The following is a 17944-nucleotide window of genomic DNA, read 5'->3' on the forward strand; positions in this document are numbered from 1 at the left end:
AGCAAAGTCACTAAGTAAAACTGAATGCAAGTTTTACAGGAATATTTCTACTTTTGGAATTACTGTATGCTTGCTTCAGGAAAATACTTAACCAGTTCTTTGGTGGAATTTGTGCTGCATTTGGTCAGTTTTATATATAGCATTGTAGCTATTGTACTAAAAAACCCTTTGAAAAATCATGTATTGTTTTTGCAAGTGTTGTTCTCCTTTTGTTTACAAGATTTAGTACTATACATGGTGACACTTAGAAGGTAAGGATTAAATAACTATATACTATATGGCAGTGAAACCTTTGGTGCTATTTGCCTTAAATAAGCACTGAAGAATTTAGAATTTTCAGGAAGAGCAAGTGAGAAGCTTGTGATACAAGTCAGCAGAGTATCCAAGACTTTTGATGGATAACAAAGCAGTGCTGTATGTTCTTTTCCAGCACAGCGTTACTAAGTTGGCATGTGACAGGAGCCACCTTCTTGCAGGCTAGCTCAGCGTATGTTTTTGTGTATGATGCTTTTGTGCTGGGGAGTCAAGGCCTCAAACCTGGGTCTTGCCCACATTGTGAACAAGAAGCCTTTGTACAGAAACTTTTCATCTGAGGTGTGAGATGTGCTCCTGGGCCAGCAGAATCCAGCAAAAGAGAGGCTGAGTTGGAATTGCCTCTGTTCAGACTTCAGCTTGAAACCTTCCACAAAGAAATGTAGGTTAAGTCACTTGAAATCTGATAGTTCTTTGGTGTCCTTCCTAGAATTCCTCTTGAGGATGGTGGGAATTGAACCTAGCTGGCACACGTGGTCAGGTGGTGAAGCAGTAGTGGTGCTGGGAGAGTTTTGCATGTGTCTGGAATAAACAAATCCAGTCAGGTTCTGCCAACTGCTGTGGGCATAACTAGGATCTTATTTAACCCTTCAGCTATGATTCTGGTCTAATCAAGTTTTGTTTCTGTAACAAGATTGCAGCCTAATGTTAGTGTGATATTGATGCTACTTTTCCTTGGCTAAAGTAGTGATAACGAATATTCAACTTTCCACATTTTTACCCTGATATGCTGACTCAGTCTGTATGCTAGGAAAGTTAGTGGCTTAATGGTTGAACAGCAGTAATTCAGTAGAGGAAAACATGATTATCATTTTGAGAGAGGTTCATTTTCCATATTCAAGTACACATCTAGGAAAAATACTATCCTAACAGCTTGTGTATGCTCAGCCTCTCAGTGACATCTCATTTTTAAAAATGCTGTAACCAAACTGTAGAAATATTAATGGCTCTTAAAGTAACATTTTTCTTTTTTAAAAAATAAATGCTTATACACATGCATATGAAGTTCACATTCAGTTGTGTTCATGCTGTTAATTGAGAGGCTGGGGAATGAAATAGGGAAACAGGACACATGATACATACAGCTGATGAGCTGACTAAATATAATGTCATGGTAGCAGGAAAGTAATCAACTAGCTAGCTCCAGACATTGCTGATGTCAGGCAAAAAGTATATTTTGCCCTCTGACACTGAAGTCTGTGCTTGCTCTGTGTCACTCATGCGTGTTATTCATCATGAAATAATGTTATCCATTATTTGGTTCAGCAATAAAACCAGTAACGTAGAAGGCAAAGTAGCTACGAGTGCAGGTTTCCTTTGGAAGACAAGTACAGTTACCAAGGCTGCTTGGTCTCTTCTGCTACGTGAGTCACTTTTGCATCACAGACTGGTAGCGTTGGAAATGTTACGTAGCATTCTTAAGCTTCATAAATGAACAGTAGCAGTTTGGCACAGAGATTATTAGGGAAAGCACTTTTTAACCTTTAAACCTTTGATAGGTATGCCTACTCAGTGTTGTACGGTCATTTTTATTGCATGTAATGTAAGGGTTGGTTTTTATTCCTGTAATGCCAGGTGAAGAAACACTGGACTGGTGTTAGGCTGCTTGACTTGTGACAAATGGACAGAATTCTCATAGGTTAGGGAGAATTTCCTGCCTTTGCCTTCAGAAGTTGCTTTGGTTAGAAGAGAAATTAGTAAGTTGAATGTATTTTTGGGGAGTCTAAATTCACTGCTTTTTGAAAACTAGCGATGATTACAGTGTTGTGAAACTGTTTTAAACAACTTTATTTCTGTATTTCTCAGTAAGGAAAGATGGAAGTGCAGATAAGCAACTGAAGTTTATTTGTATGTTTTGCTGGTGTAAGATAAAAATATGTAGTACAAAAAAGGTCAATTAACTGATCATTAATTAGAAAAGAAATGTATTTTCTTTTGTCAATGTGTGAGTAAAGTAGTTGTTACAGTTGTTTTGAGTAAGACTTTCAAGAGTAGTAAGATAACAAAAATGAGCAAATATGCTTTTATATGGAGAAGAAGAAGTAAACAGATTCTAGTAGTGTTTTATGGATGTTTAGGCAACTATTTAATCAAGGTATTAAAGCTTATATACGTATTGACTGTATATGGAGTTTTGAGATGTTAAAACTGTGTATTAAATAGATTGTTTAATATACAGTCAGCTCCAGAGAGTATTTTCAGAAGTACCACTCCTTTAATTCTTTTAGAAGGGCAACTCTGATTTGTGGACTCATTTTTTTTTCTAGACTATTTCTTTTGCACTTCTGGAAAATCTTGTTGGACAAATTGATTCCTCTCTGACATAGGATAAAGTAGTGTGTGGTCCTATTAGATATAAGTTGAAAGAAAAAGCTGCATCCAATAATTATGATAAGAGCTACTTCTCACAATAAGTACGGTACCTTTTTAAAAGGAGAAGTGATGAGGAAAGAGCTTCTGTTTGTGGAAGAGCTGTTCCCATGAAAATTATGTAAAACTTTGTGTTGAATATTCATGATGGGTTTGAGTACCTGCTTACTATATACAGAAGCTAAATAATAGATTAAGTAGACTGTTTCTTTGCTTTCATTCTGAAAACTCTGAATGATGTATGTGGCACTAGTGTATTGTACTGTCTTGTATTTCCTGAGATTTGGTTGGCATGCTTGAAGCATTCCAGTTAATTAGACTGTTTTTTCCAGTACAAAAGGGCTGTGAAACTGTAGCTGTTTCTTAGATGGTAGCTGTACATAAGCTACCAAATATAAATTATGCACAAATCCATTCTGCACTGCTGTGGGTCTTAAATATTGGATAAGCTTTTTATTACTTTTACATCACCGGTAGCCTTTCAAAGTATCTTCTTGTATTTCACATAACATTCTGTGGTGAATGTGTTTCTGATTGTTGTTCTAAAGTGTTCTGGTGACTTGGCACCTCCAAGTGACTAAAATGTTGCTGGGATGTCTTGCCTTCCTTCAAACAGTATTCTAGAATCAAGAAAATTATTGAGAAATCTGTATGAAGAGAATATGCATTTTCTGCTTTTGTTGTGTTACAATGTTATCTACTGCCATTTCACTTTTGAAGATGCTTTGGAATTGAAGCTAATGCTTGATTTCTAGTCATGTTATTTTAAAAGCTGAATATTTTAAAGGATTTGCAATGTAGTAAGCATCTATCTTAATTACTGAGCTCAAAGATAGATAGAAATGTGATGGCAGCACCATCAACATACAACCAAGATGTCTCAGGTCAATGTTATTGTAGATACCTAGCCTTAGGTTTAACTGGGAAGGGTTGAGGGGAAATGTCATGCCACTAAAGCTTCAGTATATATTTTAAAACAGTGGAATGTATTGTACCTGTAATGCATTTTAGTTTTAATTCCGTTTTACATGGCTGCTGGCTATACTTTCTTGCCTAGTTTATGAACTGCAAACAGTGGAAAAGACTAATGATTAAGCTGGTATTTAAACAGAGTAATCTTTGGGTTTCATTGCCTAGTGTAATTAACAAACTTGGGTTTATTTTTTTTTTAACAAAAGAATAAAGGTAGACTGGGTAAATCTAGGAAATGTTCTGCTTTTTTGTAGCTTTAAATTTCTATTTAGGAACAAGTGAGGTAATTTTAATTTAGTTTCACATGAATAAAAATGTTTTAAAAGCATTTTTATATTACCTAATAAATTAGCCAGCTAAAAATCAGATATATCTTATATAAAAAGCCTTTGGCTAAATGGGCACCTAAAATCACACAGAATACACTGGCATTTTGGTAATCAGTTCTGGGTTCATTTCTGGTCTCCTCAGTTCAAGGACAGGGAGTTGCTTGAAAGAGTCCAGCGTGGAGCCACAAAGATGACTGAGGGAGTGGAGCATCTCCCTTATGAGGAGCAGCTGAGGGAGCTGGGTGTGTTTAGCTTGGAGAAGAGGAGACTGAGGGGTCACCTCAGTAATGTTTATAAATTTGTAAAGGGCGAGTGTTAGGAGGAAGGAGCCAGGCTCTTCTCTCTGATGTCAAATGATAGGACAAGGGGCAATGGGTGCAAGCTGGAGCATAGGAGGTTCAACCTGAATATGAGGAAAAACTTTTTTCCTGTGAGGGTGACAGAGCACTGGACCAGGCTGCCCAGAGAGGTTGTGGAGTCTCCTTCTCTGCAGACATTCAAAACCCGCCTGGATGTGTTCCTGTGTGACCTGGTCTGGGTGATCCTGCTCTGGCAGAGGAGCTGAACTGGATGATCTTTTGAGGTCCCTTCTAACTTCTAATTTTCTGCGATTCTATAATCTTTGTTAAACATTCAGATCTTGTCTCTTTCTCTGATGTGAAACAGGTCAGTTTTACTGGTGGATAGAGAAGGATGATGGCAGGCAATAACCAGCTTTGCATTCGACGTTGGACTACCAAGAATGTGGCCAAGTGGCTGAAGGAAGAAGGCTTCTGTGAATATGTGGATGTGTTGTGCAATAGACACAGACTAGATGGAATTACGCTGCTGACACTTACCGAATATGATTTACGATCCCCTCCTTTGGAAATCAAAGTCCTGGGGGATATCAAAAGGCTGATGTTGTCCATACGCAAACTACAGAAGCAACATATTGATGTCCTAGAAGAGCTGGGTTACAACAGCGATAGTCACATTGGCACAGTGTGCCCAAGTGGTGGTTCACTACAGGGTACAGATTGGTTTTGTAATGGTGAAGTACCTCGGGACTATGATGGACCAATTACTGACTTGAATGGTGATCAATATCAATATGCAAATGGCAAAAACAAACACTCAACCCGAAGACTGGACCCAGAATATTGGAAGACGGTTTTAAGTTGTGTATATGTCTTCATAGTGTTTGGCTTTACGTCATTCGTTATGGTTATAGTGCATGAGCGAGTACCTGACATGCAAACATATCCGCCTCTACCAGACATATTTCTAGATAGGTAAGAATTTTTCTTCTAAAACAAGATAGTAAGGTGATGGTTAAAGTGTAGGCTGTCTTTTCTTCATGCTCAAAGTTTTCTGTGCTCTTGAAGATGCCTCTGCAAAATAGTAATTAGAGTGTAATAAACCCTTCTGCTGAGATGGAAATGCACATCAGTTAGATGCAGATATTTAGTCTTCTCAGGGGAGAATAAATTGAACTTTTTCTATGCAGTTTATTTGTAGTTCTACATCTTTAGATAATCACAACACAGGAATTAATTAATCCATCCTCTCATTGTAGTAAAAAGGGTGATGGTCAGTGCTGGCATAGATAAGAAGCCCTATACTTCTTCTGAAATCCAGATGCTGCTATGAAGCTTAATATGTCTTGATATAGAAAAAAACTTTTGATGAAGTGAGCAAGGAAATTGAAAGGGAGGAGCACTGATACTGTATTTTTGTTGTCTCCCACTGTCAACCTGTTGAAGGTGTTTTAGGGAAACTCTGAAGTAGATTGAATAGATCAGCATCTTTTTAAACTGATGAGTATCTGTGTACTAAAACACTGTTGTGATTTATGGAGTACCTGCTCATTCTTTAAAGAAAATCTTCCACTTCAGGCGCAAAGGAGACACAATCACAAAGGTGAAATTCTAGTCATTGACTACAGATTTAATGGGGGATAAATGCTCCCTTTGAGGAAGTGCACTTGCACCATAGAGAACTTATTGCTGAGAGAGTTTTAAAAGACAAGATAGACTGTTTAGTCTTTGTGGTCTCCTTATTACTGCCAGCAATTTCCGTTTCCGTTAATGATTTTAATGAAGTCAAGTAGGAGTCTGATATTTTGAGTAGGTTTGTGGAATCCCCTATAAATTTAGCTATAACTTAGCAAGGATGGCCCACATCCAGCAGTGTGAAGGAGGGAAGAGAGAACGGGAGCTATGATGTTACTGGATTTTGTTCCCAGGGCCCTACCACAATATTCAGTGGGCAGGAGGATGTGTGAGGTCAGAAAGCAGCAGCTCACAAAACAATGTGAGGGGATTACTACAAAACTAGCATTTGAGCAGCACTTTGCTACCCTTTTGTATCAGGGGGAACACAGAACTATGAGGAGCAGCCGCTCTTGAAATCAATAGATCTGTGTTTTGGTGAAATTGCAGAGTGGAAATTGTTACCGGTGCAAGAGTCTTAAATCTTTTGACAAGCAAGGCTAAATTGTTTGCATATAGTGATTATCACTGAAATCTAACTTTGGAAACAATTTTTATTTTTCCTAACACTATGCAGTTCTGCTTCATTACAAGTATTTAGGATTTTAGCCTTTGCATTTTATTAGTTGTGTTGACATGGCATTCTTACAAGCATAAGCAGCATAATTGACATGATTCAAGTTTGTGTAAGTATGAAGAAGGTTGTTGGGAATCAAAGGTAAAGAAACACATCCTGTTAGTAAATCACCCATGCAGGTTAAGAGAGCATACTAGAGATTTTCTCTGTCTTCATGAATTCTGTGTAAATGTCTGCTGAAAATACATTATTAGAAAGGAGACAGTGTAATTAAAATAGGTTCAAGTACCATTTCATTCGGTCTAATTATTTCTTGTAGTTTACACTATTGTCAGATTAATGCAAGTTAGTTTTGTAGTTAAACTTTAGATGCCTTTATTCTCACTAATGAGACTAGAAAGAAAAAACAAGCCTTTGTATTGTAAGTTAACTTTCTTGCTTCATCCTTTTTTTTTAGCGTCCCTAGGATACCATGGGCTTTTGCTATGACTGAAGTATGCGGTGTTATTCTTTGCTACATTTGGCTGTTGGTTCTTCTGCTTCACAAACACAGGTACAGTATATAAAGTTCAAGTTAACTGATAATTTAATTCAGAGAAAGGACTGTAACAGTAACTTATGATTGTTTAAGACTTTCCATTCAGTGAGGATCTTGTAAGCTTCTAATATGTCCCTGTTAAGATGGATTAGGGAGGATAATCAAGAAGGGTGACTTGTGAATCTTACAAAGGAGTAATCTGAATTTACTTTTCTACCATATTTATATGTAATTTCCTTCAGAACATAGGTATTTCAGAGCATTGTTAGTATATAGACTCATACTGTAACAAATTTGTATATAAGAAAATCCTATGAGAAGACTGAGCCAGCCTAGCAGCTTGCTGTCATTAAAAGGTAGAAAACCCTTTTGTACACACATGCATTTTAAGTTAAATTTGTATCAGTTTGTTAATTTTTATCAGTTTGCCAACAGCAGGTATGAGTCGCAAAGCTACTGCCTTTTGGTGACAGCTTCCTACAGTGTCTCGCCCTGTCATGTGGAACCGTGCCTTTACAGTACTAATTAAAAAAAATAATAATAAAAAATTACTGTGAAACTTGCAGCAATGATGAAGGGACTTCATGGGATTAAATTGGGGTGTGGGGAAATGTTTTTTTTTAATCACAACTTTCATTATTTAAAAATACAGTATATTAGGATTCTTGCAATAAGTTCCTATGTGTTTTTCCCAGATCTATACTGCTGCGAAGGCTGTGCAGCCTCATGGGGACAGTATTCTTACTACGTTGCATTACAATGTTTGTTACCTCACTCTCTGTGCCAGGCCAGCACCTGCAGTGTACTGGAAAGGTAAAAACTTAAAATGTTCTAAATTATTTTTCCTGTTTCCTTTTTTTAAATTATTTTTCCTGTTTTCCCATTTCCTTTTTTTTAAAAAAAAAACAACAAAAAACCCCCAAACAAACAAAAACCCACAACCCCCCCCCAAAAAAACCCCAAAATTATTTAAGAAACCTTTAAGATGATTGTGACCGTAATGTTAGATGTGTGTTTGTAAGAACAGTGTTTCTCTGTTACTTTCCTATTCCTCTCCATGCCCCTTCGTTAATTGCCATTATGCAGGCAAGCATCCTTAAGGGTCTTAGAAGCACTTTTCACTTTGGAGAGGAGACAGTTACTTGGGGAATGGTGTTCAGAATATTTCACAGTGTAAATCGGAGACAGTGCATCAGAGAAATGTATGCTTAAGATACTGGCTTCTTGAAGAAAGGCTTAAAGTGGAGTAATCACTTCTTTGTGTTGTTAGATGCCTGGTTTTGGGGAAAAAAACCCTATTATTATTTCACCCCTTCTAATAAGGGATATTCCATAGAACATGGGATTTGGTGGCTTTGTCTTAACTTTTATTCAGAAATGGTTTGAGCTGAATATATTGGAAGCTGACAATTACACATTGGGAGGTTGAATGCATTCCAAAAAAGGTGGCACACTCTGTATATAAATCACTTGCAAAATAATACTTGCACTAAATTTCAGTGTTCATCAGAGGTATTATGAATACAATCAGTAATTATAGTTACTAATGTGACTCACTGCCACAATGAAATTTGAAGATGTGTGAACTTGCAATTTTAATAAAAGACCCAGCAAGCTCAATGGTATTAAGTAGTGTTATGCAGCTAACTTTAAGAACATATGGTTCAGGCAGTGGAGTTGAAACTTAATAAAGGTTAATGTCACTGTTTTTTAGTTGTATGGCAATGTTTGGGCAAAACTCCAGCGGGCATTTGCAATATGGAGTGGCTTTGGAATGACTCTGACTGGAGTACATACGTGTGGAGATTACATGTTCAGTGGCCACACTGTCGTCCTGACCATGCTCAACTTCTTTGTCACAGAGTGTAAGTACAGTGTGTCAATACTTAAATGTCCTTAAGTGTTAAGAATACATACTGGTTGCTGTCAACCAAGGGTGTGAGAGTGTAAATACTTAACTGTCCTTAAGTATTGAGAATATCTGCTGCTTGACCTCAGAAAGTTCAGAGTGTAACTTTTAAGCAAACAAGTACAAGTTCAGATTGCTGTACTCTTGCTCAGGTTTGTGACAGTTCACTTACAGACAGGAAAGAAGCAGCATCACTGAGCTTAATGGCAGGATAAACAGGGCCCATTTCAAAGACCATGTGGTCCAAGAAAATTAGAAAGCCTTTCTAGCTTGCTACTGGGAGAATACTTGGGAAGATATTGATGATTGTCTGTTCCTACATGCTTCCCTAGGTACTGAACCCCATCAGGCCAAAGAGCCAGCTAGGTGGCTGTACGTTTAGTATAATTCATAAAGCCAAAATGCCAAGCTTCATAATAAGTGAGAGTATATGAAACAATAGTGCCCTTCTGTATATACGAAGTATGATTTGATACATTATAGAGCAAGCTAAGATAATTAGCTTGAGTTTACCTGTGATGGAATGACTGCAGTAACAGAGTAACTTATGCTTTATGACGTTTTCCCCCTTATTACATGGAAAAGACATTATTTTCATTAAAAGAAGTTGATGGAACAAAGAATTCTGCTTTGCATGTTCCCAAACTATTTTAGGATGCTCTTTTAATCCAGAAATGCATAATAGCTGTATTTGTAAATGAAGTCATGAAATGGTAGGCATTTATAACTTGTGTGGTTGGATTTAATGGAGACCTGTAGGTGTAAATAATATCTCCCGATGAAGTCAGCAACTTCACATTTTTCGATGAAAAAAATCTGTATAAAAACTTGCAATGTCTAGGACTGGATTTTGTAATGACCCAGATTTTTAAGACTTTCAAGGTTAGCTGCTTTCTGTTTTCTCCTAGATACGCCAAGGAGCTGGAACTTCTTGCATACCTTATCCTGGGTCCTGAATCTCTTTGGAATCTTCTTCATTTTGGCTGCACATGAACATTATTCTATAGATGTCTTCATTGCCTTTTACATCACTACAAGACTCTTTTTGTACTACCATACATTGGCAAATACTAGAGCATATCAACAGAGTAGGAGAGCAAGGATCTGGTTTCCAATGTTTTCATTTTTTGAATGCAATGTTAATGGTACTGTTCCCAATGAGTATTGCTGGCCCTTTTCAAAACCTACTATACTGAAAAGATTGATTGGCTGAAGAGCGTGTGGTTCAGTTCAGATATTTTTGAAGCGTTATGACTAAGATCCTACAAGTCTAGCTGGGAGGGATGTTAAGTAACATTTTTCACTCCGTGATTTCCTCCTTGTCTTGTTTCTTAGATTCTTAGCCATAAAATGGGGTTCCCAAACTTCACAGGGATGTGTTCTGTTTTCTTGTTGCTAAGATAGAAAACAGTGCAGGAATGGTAAAGACTCAGTGAACCATGAATATGAACCAGAATACCATTACCCTTAGTAAGGTTCTGTGTGAATGTTTAAGTAACTTTAACCTCAAATACGTGCTTGTACTGAATATAATACATCCTTTACAGGTCTAACTAATCTCCGTTACCTGACGTGCCAGCCTTTACATATGCTGACTAAAAAATTAGAACTTTTTTGAACACTTTCTTTAAAAACAGTCATAAATGTAATTTTCAAAACAAACTCTGTGTATGCTTAAAAGATTGAGGAGTGCTGTGTCATAATAAGGAAAGCAGTGTAGTTCCTTGCTGAAAGGGTCTCTTAACTGTTAAATAACAAGTCTTAAAGTATAATTGACTGTATAAGTGGTCTGCATACAGGTTGCCAAAACTGAAAGTCTGCGTTGTGGCTATGCAGTGATCATGATTTCTTTTTTTAATGAGAGCTTATTTAGTCTAGTCTAGCAGTTGTCTATATGGTTGTTCTAGCACTTGGAAGCTTTCCCTTTTCTGTTTAAATAAACGAGTTAAAGTAAATGCTACATCCACTGAAAGTGAAGTTAATTTAGCTTTAGTGCGTTTAAAGCCACAAAATAACTTTGTGGTTTGAATTGCTTATACCCGAATTTCTGCATGCTTTTTAAGAACAGCTCTTTGACATTGGAAAAACAGAACTGTTATCTTCATATATCTTACAGTCCCATAAATGGATGGGGAAAATGCATGTAGTAACTCTTTCAGGAAAAGTAATAATAGTGAGTATTGGAAATAGTGCTCATATTGATGTTTGTTTTAGCACTCTGGTGTCAACAATATGGTGAGTATCTCGGGATACATATACACAGTATATATGTTTATATATATATATATGTTTATATATATATATAAGCACACACAGTATATATTCTGCTAACAAGTATGAAAAGAGACTAGTTCTTAATTTCAGTTGCTCATTTACTATGCTGAAAGGTAAAAGTACCATAAGCAGCTGAGGTTTTTTTTGTTTAAAAACAAGACACCCCCCCAAATCCCAAACCAACCCTCCGAGTCCATGATGTGTGAGCAAGGGTTACACAGTTGATCTCTTATACAGTGGTTTCTAAGGGGGCAATGCTAATGTTGGCCATAGAGACTTGAAATTAGATTTTTGCTAAGTGAAAACTAATAGGTAAAAGGTGCAAATCATAAAAATTGTATGGACCTTTTAATTTGGTTATTGCAATTTCAGAATAGGTAGCACGTGCAAAAGGTAGTATAAATCAGCCTTGGAAAGTTACATGAAGCATTTCCAGCTTGGTACAGGCTGACTTAATGGCCACAATGTACTTATGTGTGCATAGAAAAGAATCCCTTTGGAATTTTGCAAGGCAGTTTTGTATTTGGAGGCTTGTAACCTACTGTGGGCTAGACCTTGCTGTGTTGTGCTCCTGTTATAAACCTGGACTGTACTAACTTGGCTACCTTCCACTCCTTGTAGTGTATTACTTTTGTAACTTAATTTAGCTCCTATTCCACAGAGGAGTTGTGCATCTTAGAGTATCTCTGCCAGTGGTGTTGAGCACACATACATTGTGCTATTCCTCAGACTTATATATTTGTAACATTCCAATTTTCTAGCAAAATTGCAGGTATAATACTATATTGTTCAATCAGCCATAGCCTAATGGCTCTTGCCATCCAAACTGGGGGAGTATGCTTATACTTAAGGAAAAAAAAGGAGAAAATATTCTGAAAGACTTAAACTTTTCACTTGCTGTTCTTACCTTTCTGATTTTAGAAAGACAATTACAACATTCCTCTTAAGACTTCATAATCGGAGAGCTCTATTTGCTTACTTATATTTGCCTTTGCAATGCACACAGTTATGAATGCTGCTTTTTAAACTCTAGGAAAGCATTTGTTCTCAGGATGTACAGGATTGTATTTTGAGTTACAACATGTGCAGTTAAACTGCAAAGCTGTCGATTCTGATAAGAATCATGTCAGTGCTAACAGGCATAGCTGTGTCTAAGCTCAAAAAATTATTTTGCAACTTAAAAATGCAGGAAAATTTTCAAGTACAGTGTAAGAGTGTTTACATAAAGTTATATATCATTTCAATACTATTTTTTAAAATTAAGTTCATATACTTTGAAGCATAAGGCTTCTCTCTTTGTTCTTATTTAATTTTTCAAATGCTGTTACATAAATCCATATTTTAAATCAGCATTGCCTATCAGCTTTTTTTAAAGGAAACTTGTTCTTTTGTGCTGTTTTCCTTGATGCTAAATATCCAAGTCCAAGATAAGTAATATACAGAGGTTGGGTTTGTGAGCATTGAAGTGGGTTAAAATATTGTCAGGATAATTGTCCTCTTCTATTTTGTAAGTTCATTTTTTTTTCTGCCTACAAGCATGCAAAAGTAAGGACTGAAATTTATATAAGATGGAAGAACCTTGATCTCACATGCAAAAGAGCGCAGGTCAGTCTGTAAAGTTGGTAATGTAAGTTTTATTGTTAACTAGATGGAAACAAGTTGCAGGCTGACAGGCTTAAAATTCTGTACCTCCTTTTTAAAGAATCAGTGTTTTTAACATTTTCCTGCTTCTCAGCTGCTGACAAGCACTTTTAAATAAAGGCAGGAGAGCATCATTTGGCCTTGGATTTAATTCTAAGTATGTTCAGGGTTCACCTTCTCTTACGTTCACACGCCAGTCTCTTTTCTGTCCTTTAACTTGCTGCACTATTTTGTGCAAAGTCATCTTCAGCAGAAGCGTACACACAACCTGAATTCAGAGTAGTGAATTAATCATTGTGTTATTGTCGACAAGTGCAAGTGTCTAACAGCGTCAGTGTAGTACTACAAAGAGCACAAACTAATCGAGTAGAAAAGTCTTAACTGAGTAACTCTAGATGCACAAAAGAAGGGTCAGGTCACTTTCTTTGGTGGCTTAGCAAAACTAGTCATATGTGAGACTTGACAATAGTCTTGAGCTCTTCCTTATCAGTTTGGGGATATGTGTGCACATACCTTCAAGTGATAGATACATAGGCATTCTTCACTCTTTTTTTTGCCGTTGTTGTATCTTATGACACAGCCTCTTGAAATAGCTTTTCTAAACTTTTTGCCTTTATTTTTTCCTTTCTAGAAGATCCTTTAAACTAGTGAGTTTATGACATTACACCTGCATACAGAAATTAGACTTTCATAGATGTGTTTTTTAGTAAATTCTGACTACGCTGACAAGAGCTTATGGAAGGATCTTTAAGCAAGGTTCCTCCAACTGTTCTTGAATAACGACATAGAAACTTTCATATACGCTAATTATCTTAATGTCCTCTGGCAAACAAGATAACATGTATACAAAGTGTACAGAAATATAGATAGGCCTGAAGTATTTAAATGTCCAAGACTTGCAAGACTTGGATCCTGTAAGTATAGTGCTTGTAATGAAGCACATGGTATGCTTAACTTTAAGCAGATCACTAAATAGTCTTGACTTCAGTGAGGGTTACTGTTTTATTTTAAATGTGTTCTTGGATAAGGCCAAGTGCAATGCTCTGTGTGTTATACTGCTACAGCAATGGGAATAGGTAATGTCACTTTCATTTTAGTTTTCCCTGATTTCTCCACTCTCTATCTACTCGACTTGGCTCTATCTCTTTATCAGCTATAAAAGAAAACATTCCAGTAGAATTCCAGAGAAATTACTACTTTACTGATAATATTAAATCTGTTAAAAAAATGCATCCAATTAAAACCTTGATATGTAGCTGCTTTAAGAAGCAAGAGTCAGTTAAATTACTTGAAAAAAAAAGTTATTTTTTGATGCAAGCATGTTAAATAAGGTTATTTAGAAGTATTGAAACCCTTCAATGAGAATAAAAGTACAGATTCCTATAATCTCCTTTTTTGTGCGGCTGTTTGTCATGTAATGCCAAAAAGAGTCTTGAAAAAAGAGGGAAGAGTTGAGCTCAGTACAAGTCTTTTTCAACAGTTAATATCTCCTTCGGTTTTTAAGCAATACTTGCATACTTTAGTGCTACACTTGTTCATTACTATTTAGCTAGGGTTTTTATGTATAAAAGTCCACTAGGTTTTCAGGCAGCAAAACTGTTGTGGAGCTGAGTCTTAATGATTAAATGCACATTTGAAGAAATAGCAGATATTTTTGGGGGGTGAAAGGTTTTGTGGACCTGGAGTATAACAAATGTAACCTATAATGACTATGATAATTTTTCATCTTGTCCATGTAGTTTCTACTGAAGAGATGGGGAGAATTTGCAGTAATTTACAGACAGTATTTATTTTTATGGATTTTTAAATAAACTAGGATACTTTTATAAAAACCTGACTTGTAACTACAGAAACCATGATAGTCTTGGCTAAGGTGGAAGTATATTAGACAGAAGTCCTAGCAGTGAGCCAGCAGCTTACTCTCTGAATCGTTTTGTGCATGTAGACTTCATCAATCAGGGGCTAATTGATACCACTGACGATTCATACAGATTACTGTTTCTGATTGATTTCTGACATTGTCACTATTCTAATTGAAACAGTATTTCTGGGGAAAAAAGTCTTTTGGAGTGATCCTGCTAATGTCTTGTTCATTATATGAAGAAAAACGTACAAAAAAACCCCCTTGCAGTCCTTCAGAACACTATAGTATTGTGAACACTGAACTTCCCATACAGCAGCATCCTGCATACTTACCATTTGTATCTTAAGAAATTTGCAGTGAGTATTATGTACATAATTCAGTGACGTGCACATTTTTAAAGCCAGTTTGTAATAGGTGTGTAAGAACTTAAGATGTTAAATGTAGAGCACAATAACCTGACCTGTTAGCCCAGTGACTGCGTAGTTAGAGAGACTAACTGTAACTTAGTTTTGCTCTTTCAGTTTTGTCAAATATGAGAAATTTGTCAAATGTAAGAAACCATAAACTGCATTGTACATGGTACTTAACATAATAAGGATGTAGAAACATGTTTTTTCACACTGAACAGTTACTTTAACTTTGTTCCAACAGAGAAAATAGTATTACCTAATGGCTAGAAGGTATGCCAGTGATGTTTAAAGTGAGTACTGTAAATAAGTAAATATTGTTTTGATTCTAAATTCAGATTGAATTAATATATTGGTTTTTTATCTTTGTTGTATTAAAACATATTTAAAAGTACTAAAATAAAATATTTGAAAGATGACAAATGTTTGATTTACTTTATATGTAATATGATGGCTTGTTATCTCTGTTAGTGTTGTGACCATAAAAGTATACCTGACTAATCTAGGTTTTAGAGTTGGTTTTCCCTGAAGCTCTGTTTTACTGGTGGGAAAGGGCATGCTGCATAATACATACATCAGTGTGCCTGATGTCTTCTGTCAGTTTTAAATTTTTGGCAAATTGCTTAAATATTTTTCTTATTAAAAAGTTAGAAAATTTATCCCATCTTGTAATATCTCAGTTAAATATGACGAGGGCTTTCAAAGACTCTCTTCAACTGAAGTAACTTTGCTGTCTCTAGGTATGGTGGTGAATAGCGTTACAGTAAATCAACAGTCGGCATAAGAACTAGGAAAAACCGTGAAAGAGTACAGTTAACTTCTGAAACTTCTACATGTTCTCCTAATAGTTTGTGTGTTAGGCCTATTATTACTTTCAGTCATCTGGTACGTGAAAGGATGTGCACCGATTCCTATGGAGAAACGTAAACAGTATACCAGGTAAGCTGTGTGCCCTGGAATTGTAAGTTCATACTTGTAAATGGCAATTTTGAAATACATTTTCTGTCCTTAATCCAGCTGAAACATTATCTCTTTAGAGTGAGCCAGGTAAATTTAACATACTGAACCACTAGAGAGTTTTGCATATACCTCCCTGTGAATTATAAAATGATAAAATGTGAATTATAACCTGGTCATTTAGAAAGAGAATCCTGAATATGTAGCCCTTCCTCAGTGTGATTTTTTTTTTTTTAATTTTTTTTTCTTTCTTTTAAATCGACTGCCAAAGACCAGATTCACAAAGGAAAACGAGTGTGAAGACACATCTTTCTCAAAACCAAGAAAAATGTATAAGGCAGAAGAAGCAAAAGCAATAAGGTTCAGTGTACCAGTTGCAGAGTACTTACAGTAGCCTTTGGTCTAATATTCTGGGAAGCCAGAGACTGCATTCTAAGCAACTTTGAACAAGTATGTGCTTTGTGCGTTGTAAAACAGACTGGGATAACTTTGAGGGAAAACAGCTGCCTGCTTCCCAGAACATGTTGCAGTGCTGCTTACAGATGTGAACTTTGAATTAAAAAAATCTTTCCGCTCCACAATAACTTGCTTTTCTCCATGTTACTCCTACAACCAGAACTAGAAAGAGAAATGGTGCTGTTATCTGTAAGAAGAAATATAAAATAGAATCTCTCTAGATAAGCTTAAATTTGTTGTTAAAATACAGATGAAACACTTCTCACGAGCCTATACTCTTCTTTGATAGAATTCAGGGATAATCAACTTCAAATTCTCCTTCTTGGACCATTTTGTTCAGATTTATTTTCAAAACTCTCATGAGGAAATCCGGTACATAACAGAAACTGCTCTCTTGAGTAATTGAATGACGTGAAAAATACCTTTAGTAACTGCGAACTGCTAAATTATATCATTGTATTCTCTCTCTTTCTTCAGTGAACTTGCTGACTTCAAGTAGTTTATTCTTATCTATTAAATGTGCACGTGTCAGCCTTATTTACTATTCATCATTCAAAATCATTGATCTTGGCCTTTCACAGAGCTGTCAAAGTAGTTCAGAAAGACTGAGCGTATCTTCACAGATGACTTTGGACTAACTGAAATTGGTGTTTTAAAGCATAGGTGTGAGAATAAGATCGGTGTTATAAGCACAGAAATGGGTAATGCTGACAAAATATAGTTGACACATACTGTGTGAATCCATTCTAAGTGAATAAATTTCAGACTTTCTAGAGGGAGAACTCTTCTGGGTGATGTAGTAATTAAAGGTTGCGGCTACAGTCTTAAGTCTGCAGCTACCTATGACTGGTTTGCCTTTTATTTTGGCACTAATCCATGACATATTGGTGAAATGACTGGTTCTCTGAATTGCTAAACGGCTGCCAAATACTAAAATAATTCTGGTTGATGTCAAAACTGTACTGAAGTTTGACACTAGGATAGATACTCGCTGGACTGTTCATAGCAGTCATACAATTCGGTAACAGTTGTTTTCCAGTGTCACTAGTTTCTCAAAAAGACGTCTTCAAGTTCTAATCTTAAGCATACCACAGCAAACAAGATTGATTTGAAAGGAGACAGGGAATGCTTATTTTCAAAGAAGCATCATTCAATTTAAATATAAAAAGGAATTTACTTTTTCCCCTCAGTCTGCTAGATGAACTCAAAACTGAATCTACATCTCTTGATCACTGGTAGATTCTCTAATACTGTAACTGGAGGCAATAGCCCTAAAAAGAAAGGGGCAGAGAGGAAGAGGAGGCAGCAGCAGGCAACAGGTTTGTTGTTCTTACTGTAGCACTGAGAAGAGCCTTTAGTAAATGT

The 17944-nt window shown here is 36.3% G+C and overlaps 1 protein-coding gene across 1 annotated transcript; it reads left to right on the forward strand.

The window, feature by feature from the left end:
- Positions 1 to 4676: 4676 nt before the first annotated feature.
- On the forward strand, positions 4677 to 10193 carry SAMD8 (sterile alpha motif domain containing 8). Its single transcript, XM_010194707.1, has 5 exons — positions 4677 to 5257; positions 6991 to 7086; positions 7767 to 7884; positions 8786 to 8936; positions 9889 to 10193. Exons 1-5 carry the CDS (start codon positions 4677 to 4679, stop codon positions 10191 to 10193), a joined length of 1251 nt encoding a protein of 416 aa, XP_010193009.1.
- Positions 10194 to 17944: the final 7751 nt, after the last annotated feature.

This window comes from Mesitornis unicolor, unplaced genomic scaffold (assembly GCF_000695765.1).
Source record: "Mesitornis unicolor isolate BGI_N332 unplaced genomic scaffold, ASM69576v1 scaffold33940, whole genome shotgun sequence".
Taxonomy (NCBI): Eukaryota; Metazoa; Chordata; class Aves; order Mesitornithiformes; family Mesitornithidae; genus Mesitornis; species Mesitornis unicolor.

Coding starts and splice junctions, on each gene's coding strand:
- SAMD8 (XM_010194707.1), top strand. CDS start 4,677: ATGATGGCAGGCAATAACCAGCTTTGCATTCGACGTTGGACTACCAAG. Junction 7,087..7,766: donor CTTCTGCTTCACAAACACAG/GTACAGTATATA, acceptor TGTTTTTCCCAG/ATCTATACTGCTGCGAAGGC. Junction 8,937..9,888: donor CAACTTCTTTGTCACAGAGT/GTAAGTACAGTG, acceptor GTTTTCTCCTAG/ATACGCCAAGGAGCTGGAAC.